The sequence below is a fragment of the Talpa occidentalis genome, unplaced genomic scaffold (assembly GCF_014898055.3).
Source record: "Talpa occidentalis isolate TD23 unplaced genomic scaffold, MPIMG_talOcc4v2.1 talOcc4.3, whole genome shotgun sequence".
In the NCBI taxonomy this organism is placed as follows: Eukaryota; Metazoa; Chordata; class Mammalia; order Eulipotyphla; family Talpidae; genus Talpa; species Talpa occidentalis.
The window spans coordinates 130,382,349-130,393,108 of record NW_023603184.1 but is presented as its reverse complement, the minus strand read 5'-3'; the positions used below and the strand labels follow the sequence as shown (position 1 = coordinate 130,393,108).

The following is a 10,760-nucleotide window of genomic DNA, read 5'->3' as shown; positions in this document are numbered from 1 at the left end:
CTCCTAGCATGTCCTTTCTGCTTTATTTTGAAGCTTAAGAGTGGGAAGCCTGATTAGAATGGACTGTGTTGGAGTGGGAGGGAGGAGTTGCAGGTGCCTAACTGAAGGGTGACCTAAGGCCAGACTAGAGGAGTTAAGGAGAAACATCAAGAAAACCCCTGGGATCCAAAACAAAGAAAACACAGCTCAAGGATCCAAAGTGCACACTTTCTTGAATGAGTTAACCAGTTCTTATATTGAGAAAGGAAACTTAATCAGGCATCTTAAATGTTTTTAAATTTATTTTATTACATGTGCATATCCAAACACAGAAGTCTTAATATCTTTCATAAACATCTTCCATAAACAATTTAGTATTTATTCATATGCATTTTTTCCATGCTCTTTGGTCATTCAGTATTCATAACAGACTTCATAGTCATCTGAGGGAAGTTGGCTGTGGACTCAATCATTTGTTTTTGCTTATAAAATGGCTAAGAAAGGATTTTCATCCGGCAGTCACAGTGACTATTGAACAATATATGGAGGTACATTGATCTATAATCCTAAATGATCATAAAGCAATAAAAGTAAATTTGTCTTAAACTTTCCAAATATATTCTTCCCTTATTTTTTATTCTCCTGAGTGTCAAACCAAACTTTGTATTTGAAATGCTGCAGTTGAGACCCACTAAAGTAAGTGAGGAAGTGAGCCTTTCTAATCACTGCAAAAACAAGGCCATGGAATTGGAAATGTGAGGTCACAGGGCAACAGGATGACCTGGTGTAATAGCAGTAAATTACAGAGATTATTAAGGTGTACTGTATAATGCAGGGAAGGGTGTTTGATTTATGTTTTGGACTGTAATTCTATTTATGACTTGTTCTTCCCTGTAGGTTCCTATACACACCCTCTTCTCATCTCAGATACTCTTGGGGCTGAACAACAGATTGTAGAATGTTCTTCACTGATTAAAGAGTCAGATACTAAGAAGAGATGTCATCCTGCCTAAGGTACTCTTGGAGGCTTGAAATAGCAAAACAGCTACTTTTCCTAGCCTGTACAACACACCAGATCCCCAAACATCACGGATTCTCCCCCATGAATTGCCATGCCCATTTATGCCTTTTGACACTATGGTTTTCAGTTCCTTATCCCAGTGCACTCAAAAAACTGAAATAACTTATCTAATAGAATTATAGAAGGCAGAAAATATTGAAAAATTATAAGAAAATGTTTCATTATATAAAATGCTGTGTCCAGGATTTGAGCTGCTTTACATGAATCTGAGTAATATAAATCTATACTCGCTATCATGGATAATACATGTTTATTCCAAGGTCTCTCAACATTTAATTTCAGAAGAAGCAACCTCTTAGTTCAGTCCAACTGTTTTATACATGAAAGTAGGTGCCTGCTTTAATTTTCCTCTGAACAAGATAAATATCATCATGCATCATAATATTACCAATACTGCATATATCATATGTAATAATTAACTTTTAGGCATATACTCAATATTTTGAATATTACAAAAAATCATTTATTGTCTGGAACTTTTTTCTAATCTTCCCCAACTATTTTTCCTTTTTAATAGTTATTTCTTCAAACTTCAGGTACCAGTATTCCTGAGAATACATCTTGTGACAATCTTATGCACATATATAGAGATACTTTATAAATTACACATAGACCTTTAACACGCTACATTCGACACATTTAAGGGCACCTTAATGGACCAGATGCACATATATGCAAAATTTCACTAGTCCCAGTATGAACACATTCTTACTCTATAAGGCCCTGTTTCTCAGAATGGGAGGTGTTTTCGCAAGGTACAACATTATTCAGCTTATTGAAAAAGTTTCCAACAGAATTCCATCACACTAGAGTGAAGGAGCTAGGGTAAAAGGCAGACAGGCCAGCATAATCATATTCACACAGCCCAATACTTTTTAAATATATATAAAGTTATGTAGGATTCTTGTTAGATATTTAACAATCTACTTTGATTCCTTTATTTTTTTAAATATCTGATACAATTACACATAAATAATTTGAAGTATGAAGCAAGAACCCAGAACAAAGTATGCACATATACAGAGACTCACGTAGCCCAGACACTGGTAATACCAAACGTAAGGCCTCTAACACTAATTGAGCAGCATAATTTTTAACAGGTGGATACATCAACTTAGAATCATGAAACCACTTATATGTATATTTCTGCACTTGAGAAGTAATTCAGCATTAAGTGCAAATGTTCAGAAAACATTGTAAAACTTAAAAGGGGCCATTTACTACCTCTATTTTCTGACTTTTAGATTTGAAATGTTCAGTTTTGTCCTTTATCTTTAACTCAAAGATATCTTTCATTTTCTTAGTGAATGGAACCAAAACCACAAATTATATTTGACAGTATAAATCACAATGTAAATAATGCCTAGTTAATAAGCAGTCCTAACAAAAAAATAGATTTCCTTTGTGATTTGGGTGGCTTTAGTAGGTGTCTTCTATATAGACATATACATTTCCTCACCAATGTAGTCAAAGTTTAAGCATACAGAATGTGTTTTAAATTCATCGCAATCAATGTCTGTATTCAACTTCAACTTGAGCACTAGAAAACACACCCACGCACACACATTCACACACACACTCCACCATACCAATTTAAGTATGTATATGACTTGTTATATGTTTAGTCATTATGTAACAGTTTTCCAATATAAAAATTTTGAAATTCCACTTTGGACTATATGATGCCAAGCCCTACTATAGTATCAATCACACACTAGATATGGCCTCACAAGCCTTTTAAGTTTTTATACTTTTCTTGAAGTAACTGAATTCTCAAGTTAAAATAAAATACACAAGTTGGCAATGAGAAGTTGCTCACTTTATAGATTTTTTTCCTTATAAACTTATATGTCTAAAGGATCATAGGAATATTATTAATGTTGAGAAAAAGTTATTTTATTGAACTAATTCTAGCAACAGTAATCTAATATCTGAAAATATGCCCTTGAGGGCAGGCACAATATAGTGTAAGGAAAATAATCACATTTCCCAATATCTTCTTGTCTTAGTATTGATGTAGTCAGGACTAGATGTAGGAATACCATCTCTTTCTAGCTATTATATTTATATTTACACTTAGTGTTTTTTATTATAGTATAAGCCATCTAGGTTCTTATTAATTCAGAATTATGTCTGATAATTTCTAGAATATTCTCTCTCTGATGTGATTATTAAATGAAATCTTATGGCATTAGCATTTTGATTACAAAATGCAATGAAAATAATAGTTCAAAAATAAATATTGAAAAGTCCACAGTTGTAAAAATAGTATTTTTTTCCTTCTTCTAAATGTCTGTATTGTTGATCAAAAAAAAAAAAAATGGCTGCAGGCTTATTTATTATTTAGTTTCCCTAAACTAATATTTTTCTTATTGATTACTGTCATGTAAATTGCTATTTGTACAGCCATCTGATTATTTTTGAAACTATAAAAATAAATATTTGCATGAGATGTATAATGTGAATAACCTTAAAAAATTGCATTCCTTTTTTAGAACATATTCTGTGGTAATATTCGTAGGTAAGCAGCTCTGTAATAGTATACATTTTTAATTACTCAAGGCTTTTTGAATCATAAACAATGTGCAACGAAATGGCTCTTTCCCCTTATTCCTCCCTGGGTTTTATGGTCTTCAGCAACCAAGTGATCTTAGCCATTGATTTTTTTAAAAGATGTTTATGAAACAGTGTGTGCATTGACAGCAAAAGCTACTGAGATTTGTGCCACCCGTTGGATATAAAGTGCTTTGTTTTCATCTTTTCCAAACATAAGCAAAGTGATCCCCACCACATCTTGCCCATACCTGGCAATTCCTACAAGATAGGGAACTAGACATGTGATTCATCTAGGTCTACCTCAGTCTCCCCCAGCTCAGTGGGTGCGAAAGTGAACTGGCTGGACAGCAGGGGGTTCTCCATGCCGTTTTCCTCACTGATATGCAGGACAGTGTCTCCGTGCTGTAGAAGGATGGAAGTCTCAAGCCCTGTGAATTCATCCGGGTCTGAGAGTTGAGTAGAGAGGGGGCTGTGTACTGCTGCACCATGTACCTCGGTGTCCTCCTTCTTTTCTCCTTCAGGGAGGAGGGTCTCACTCTGTCATCAAAGGAGCATAATATCATGGAAAAGTAGGATGGGTGCCATGGAAGAGCACCAAATATACTGTTATCTAGGGCCTCCCTGGTGGCACAAGGGGTTAAGATGCAACCTATGAAGCTATCCACAGCCACTGCAGCATGAGTTCGATCCCTGGCCAGGGGGCTTCCCACATGGCACAGCAGACCTCTCCTGACTCGCCTGCTGCTCCCCTCAGCAGTATATTTCAGTCATCTGCCTATTCTGCTCCCCACTCTGTCTCTGGTGAATCCTCTCACCCCCCACACCTCTGGCCTGTACCCCAGTTCTTGTATGCATAAATAAATAAATCTTTAAAATATATATTGTTATCTAGTTGTACCTGTATGAGGAATCACAGATCTAGTCCCCGTTCTAGTCTTGTTATAATGAGATCTTCCAGAGGTGCTTTTGACTTTCTAAAATCTCAGTTATCCAAACTGTAACAGGTGCTTTCCCTGCTTATCTTGTATACTTTGAGGATAAAACAAGATAATGGTGTTACAATGCTTTTTAACCATCAAAGACTATACAAACATATTTAGAAATATTTCCCCTGAGCTTTCTTCAAAACCCATGCAAGGAGAATGTGGGACCTATTGGAATTCATTTATAAAAATTGAAAAAGGGAAGAAAAATCTAAGCAATGATATGTAATATCATTGATAATCAAGCAAAACAAAAAGTTCCTCTCGTAGGATACAGCTCTATACTTACAAGCCTCATCTAAATTGATAACTTTTTTTAATGAACTCTTTCAATGGTTATTTAGCTGTGAAATATTTTCTCTGTTTTTGTGTTAAAGAATATCTAGACTTCCCTTAGTACTTCAATAGATGTATTTCTCATCATATACTTTATGTAGATTTTCTTTTTCATGTTGACATTACCAATGTCTATACCACCAACAAAGCATTGCAGATACAGACAGAAATTTTATGGAACAAACTTGCATGTCCAAGTGGTTCTTAGAAGATGGGAGCAGGGCCTCCCTGGTGGCACAAGGGGTTAAGTCTCAGCACTAGGAAGCTATCCGCAGCCACAGAGATACCCACATATGGTGCAGCAGACCTCTCCTGTCTTGCCTGCTGCTCCCCTCAGCAGTGGATTTCAGTAGATCCATCTGTTCTGCTCCCCACTGTGTCTCTGGTGAATCCTCTCATGCCCCACACCTCTGGCCTACACCCCAGTTCTTGTATGCATAAAAAAAAAATCTTTAAAAAAATAGGAAGATGGGAGCAAATCTTGTCTGTGACCCCAGTAACCTCACCTGCTTGGGAGACAGGCTGTGCAGATCAGCAACAACGATGGCAGGGGAAGACGTGAGGACTGGCTTGTCTATTCCTTCTGGTTTCCGAGATGGGGCTGGACTGCAGCCCTGTGGCTGGCCTGTGGCAGGAAGTGTGTCTGTTGGGGCAACTGCTGGCTCTGGCTGTGCCTCAATGAAAGTCACAGATCGTTTCTGATCTGCTGTAGAATAAAAGTAAGGCAGTAAATAGAAGAGAGATTAGGAGCAATTAATGCTGTCAGCACTTAATTAGCTTTAACCAGTGTCTCCTGGTTCTGGTTCATAAATACATTGCTGGTTCGTTAATAAATGAGATCCTGTTTAACCATTTTGTACATATTTTAATTTCACCAAATAAAGAATAGGACATGGATAGAAAAATCATTTTTATATACATGGCCTAAAAAAAGATTCACACAGAACAAGCGGTAACATCTGTCATAGGTGACAACAGAACTTAAAATGCCCTATTATTATTTCTTTATCCTCGATAAGACATAACAAAACCAATTCCTGGATCACATAAAAAACCCACAAACTTCAATAGTCAAATTTCATAGCACTGGTGTTTTATCTTGGGCTCTTCCATTTCCCTAGGTTTGTGGGGGTAGGGACAAGGGTTGGAAAGTTGAAAAGGTCACTAAGGATTTCTGGGAAAGTTCCCTTATCCAAGTTACTCCTCTTAGCTGTGCTTATCTACACAACTCAGTCACAGGCTTTCTGGCCCAACTGCAAGGTAATCGTGTCAACTGCATAGTCAGAGGGACACAGGAGGCCTCACCAGATGGCTTTGTTTTAGGTTGAATGCTCCTGCGAGTGGTAGACAGTCGAGCCCCATGGCGGTTTCTGGGTTCAGTCTGAGTCTTCTGACGTGACAGTAGAGGACGTCTTAACTAAAGAGAATAGGCAGAATAAAGCTGGCAAGAAGGGTCTAACTGCCTGGGAGGAAATCCTGCGCTCAGAGGATTCAGACTATAATTTGTTCCTTCTTTATGAGTCTCTGTGGACTCATAAACTTCCTGCATATATAACTACAAGTATTTGATTTCTGCATCCCCTTTAATCAGTACTATCTTGCAATTATTACTCCTGTGTATATATATGTATACATATATGTGTGTGTATATAAATATATATATATATCACCTAAGAAAATTAACATAATTTAAAATAGTCAATATGAATCCATGAATTTTAAGATACAAAATTAGTAATAAGAGTTTACCCACCAGCCTTGCCTCATCTAACAGTTGCAGCTGAACACATGCTAAAGCTCAAGGGGAAACTGATAGAAAAAATCAGAGGTGCTGAGAAAGTGACTGGTACCCAAATCAACCCCAAGAAGCTGCCATCAAAGTAATATGGCAAAGCTTCAATCTGACTTTTTTCTTTCTTGATTTGCACCTCTTTATTAGTTGGAATCATTAGGTTCTTATTACTTTTTTTTTATACCTTTATTTAGCGAGTAACACCCACCTACGGGAATTTTAAAGATGACCTTTGATTTCAGTTTTAAATTGAATCATTAATCTTCAGTAAAGAAGAAAGGATGACTGAGTCTTGGCATCTATACACAAACAGGTCTTAAATCAGCTTTATAACAAATCTCCCTTGTTCAGGAAGTCCAGCTGGGAAAGAGTTCCGGGTAGGGAACAAATAGAATTATATACCCGCTTATTTTGCTTAGTCAACAGCTTTGCTAAGAAGATTCAAAGCTAAAACAGGAGCTAAAAACATCCAGCTTGCCCAAGCACTTACCACATTTTAAAGTTGCTCGGTATGGCTTATTTCAAGTGGAGAGAAGGCAAAATATAATCTTAATACACATGGGCATGAAAAACTGAAGAGAGCGTCCATTTCATAGGATGATTCTCTGGCCCTTTCAGGGTCTGCTTACCTGCCTCAGGCCCCTCTTCCTCCCCAGCGGCTGCTGAATGAGGAGGTTCTGTTGACCAGGTTCACTCTGCACACTTGCCACCCTGTCAAGCATCAGCAGTGTTAGCACACCCGGGAGAGACCACTAGACCATCCTCTGGTGGGTATTAGCCAAAATCACTTATATGAAAGTCACTTCAAAGATACCATTATCTTTGAAGGAAGGTTGGGAAAGAGTCCTGGGATAGGAGTTTTCAAAGGCTTGGGAGGAAGGACGGGGCCTTGTAGCCCCAAGCTGCCAAAATTGAGATTCTGTTTTGAATCACGGATGCCATTTCTATCGTTCAGCAAAACATTGGTTCAATCACACCCCTGGTTTGGAAGCCACCAAAAGGTTTTAGATGTCATATTCTAATCTCAATTTTTTTTTTTTTTCCGAGGGGAAGGGAAAAGGTGGTGACAAACAAACACAAACAACTCTGTCACATGGATGGGAACACCTTGCTTTAAATTCCAATTTAAATGAAAATAAGATGGACGAATATCAAACACATCAGACACAGAATCCATTTGGGTGAAGGGGCACATTCAACACATGTTTGCAGCCTGGAGTCTGTGACTACCGAGGAAATGAATAGTCACATGGATAGACAATTAAATGTTTCTTTTTATGAAAAGAACAGTTTTAGATTTTTAGGCTGGCAAAGTAGTAAGGCTATGATTGCAACTTGCAAACTTTAATATCGAGTAGCTGCACTCAAACATATCAAACGATTTATAAAAGCAATAACCTGCTCCCCCCAAATTTACTGTGTATGTGTGTCTTTTATATGCAAAAATGACTACTGACAGTGGTCACTATATTAGTTTGGGTGAAGCTGAAAATACTGTCATGGGCCCATGATCCCTTTTCATTCTGCATGCATGTACAATAGATATTTATAATGGGAGTGGGGGTGAAAAAAAGAAATGTATTGTGCCCCAGAGGACACTGTAATTCTGTGGTTGATGCCAATGTGATTATTTGGTTAATGGGTTATTAATTTCGGCTTTGCCTTCGCAAAAGGAGAGTCATCTATGAATAGCTTTTAGAATAAAATATTCCACAGAGGAATCCAGAGTCAGCAACTGTCCAAGAAAAAGAAAGACTATATTCATTCATTTCCATTTTTAAAAAAATTAGCTACTTTAAATACTAGCTGCAGTTGTAGGGAGAGAAACTGGTGGCAAGATAGACAATCTGATATTTCCTCTGTTGTGTTAACAACTGGTTAATCATCACATGGTTGACACAGTCACATTTTTCATTTTTTAAGTCTTACTCATATTTCCACTAAAAGAAAATCAAAGATTCCCAAATGGAGTTTATCAAAGTATTTATGAAATAAGGATGTAATTATATCACAATTTTTGCCATTTGGGATACACAATTCAAAATTCCATAAAGAGTACCCAAAACAGATGTTTTTAAAACTTTCTTGTTCTCCTGAATATCAAGGTTAAAATATCAATGTACATTGTATTATCTTTATACATATATGACCTCATACCATATATGGCTTTCTGTGAAGATGGAAAATTACCCCAAAAGGAACAAAGCAATAAATTCTAGTAAGCAATCCAGACTATGTTGCTGGCATGTTTGAAGTGACATCTCCTTCTTAATTATACATTTTAACATGTCTTAAATTGAAAAAAAAATTCAATTACCATATGCACAAAAGTAGAAACAAGTTTCTCCCAAATACCAAGCAAAGCTTTCATTGGAATGGATTCTTCATTGACATCTAAATGTTACCTCAGTTCCCTTGGCCATAAAGGGAAGGCAATACTTACCACCTACCTCCCATTAAGGTAGAGAAAAGAAGTTAGTTGATGTAAAATGGTTTGAACATGAAAAGTGACGCATATAGCATGCTTTCTTGTTTTATATTTGATATTGGTAATGAGTTTATTGCTTCTAGAACACTAAAAGAAGTAGGTATAAAATGCCTTGAAAATAATTGGGCAGAGAAAATGAAATCGAGGCAGTCCACTCGTCTCATTTTTATTCAGTAATCTGAGATTGTGAGAAAAAAATGGTGAAAGAAAAGAAAAGAAATACACATTACTCAGGGAGTGTTAAATGTCAAAACATAATGGTAACTCACAATGATTATTCCAAGGGAGGATCATAAGCATCAAAATTTTCTCTATGGATAGAGAGGCTTATATCTAAGAAATGGATCAAGTTTATAGCTTTAGTAGATAGCTGTTCTAGGCAAATGATATCACATTTCATCAGCAGAATGCACACATCAAATGAATTATAGAACATGTCCTTGGAAATTTTTCCCATCTATTAAGTTATCTTCTTCTTCAAAATGTGATTCTGACATGTTTACATTTGGAGTATCTATGTCTGGTTTAACTATGTGCAGTCAGGACACATTAATAGCAAATAGCCAGAGAAGTTATTACTGGAAATAATTTATACAAAACACACTTCTCTTATTGGGGCTATATCAAATCGGAGTCACATGTAAAGAGGAGTTTCCTTGTAGCTGCTCTCCATGAGGTGGAATATTTCAATTGTCTGTAGAGCTTGTGATATGTTGACCATAGATGTGCATTACTAAGTCAACCAGAAGACCCAGTGTTTGCCCTAAACACCTTCCTATAGAATACTTGTTTCCCAAAAGTTTTAACCTCCGGAACGAAACTGGCTGATGTCCAGTGTTTTCTAAATAATAGATTAAAACAATAAGGATAAAACTTTCCAAATGGAAACTAAAGTCGTACTTTCTATTTTTGAGTTGCTGAAGAATGACACTCTGACAAACCAAATCATGATCTAAACCTCAGAAAAGTAAATGCAACTGGGCTTGGGCAGAACTGGTTTGACTCAACTCGATGAAAAAACAGAAACACCTTACTCAAAATGCATGAAAGTAATTTATAAGCTAGGGAAATTCAGGCAGTGTTAGGGTAATAATTCTCCACAAATAATCTCTTCTACCCTGTGTCAGCAGAATAGCCTGTATCTATTCCTAATGGAATAGATACACCTAGTGGTAGTTCTTAAACTAAAAGTGAGGTTTGAAGGAGTCATTGAATAATGCAATAGAAATTGATGTCATTCATCTCAAATTTTTATTCAGCCAGGGAATAGCTCAAAATATATTTCATACTTAAAAATTTTAAGTAAAAGTAGTGGGTGAGACTAGCACACAGAAAATGAGTTGGTATTTTTATTGTTTGATCTGCACTTTTGGTTTCAATTTTAATTGGTTAAAGAACTCTAGAGGTGAAACACAAGACACACAGCATAGCCATTTACCCTGAGCCATTGCTTTGTTATGGAGATGCATACTGTCAGCACCAAAGCAACCAGAGAGCATTTGTAGATAACAAGGAAATTAACACTAGACAAAAATCCTACTTTTC

At 36.6% G+C, this 10,760-nt stretch overlaps 1 protein-coding gene across 2 annotated transcripts in view; it reads right to left on the bottom strand.

The window, feature by feature from the left end:
• Positions 1-3,414: 3,414 nt before the first annotated feature.
• The window catches only part of UNC80 (unc-80 homolog, NALCN channel complex subunit), a 184,253-nt gene continuing 176,907 nt past the window's right edge, over positions 3,415-10,760 (bottom strand). For both annotated transcript variants that reach the window (XM_037523962.2, XM_037523964.2), the window contains 4 exons: positions 7,357-7,438; positions 6,241-6,352; positions 5,442-5,641; positions 3,415-4,153 (listed from right to left, as the gene is read on the bottom strand). In XM_037523962.2, coding sequence (XP_037379859.1) covers positions 3,890-4,153; positions 5,442-5,641; positions 6,241-6,352; positions 7,357-7,438 — 658 coding nt within the window. In that variant the 3' untranslated portion in view covers positions 3,415-3,889. The remainder of the gene's footprint in view (positions 4,154-5,441; positions 5,642-6,240; positions 6,353-7,356; positions 7,439-10,760) is intronic.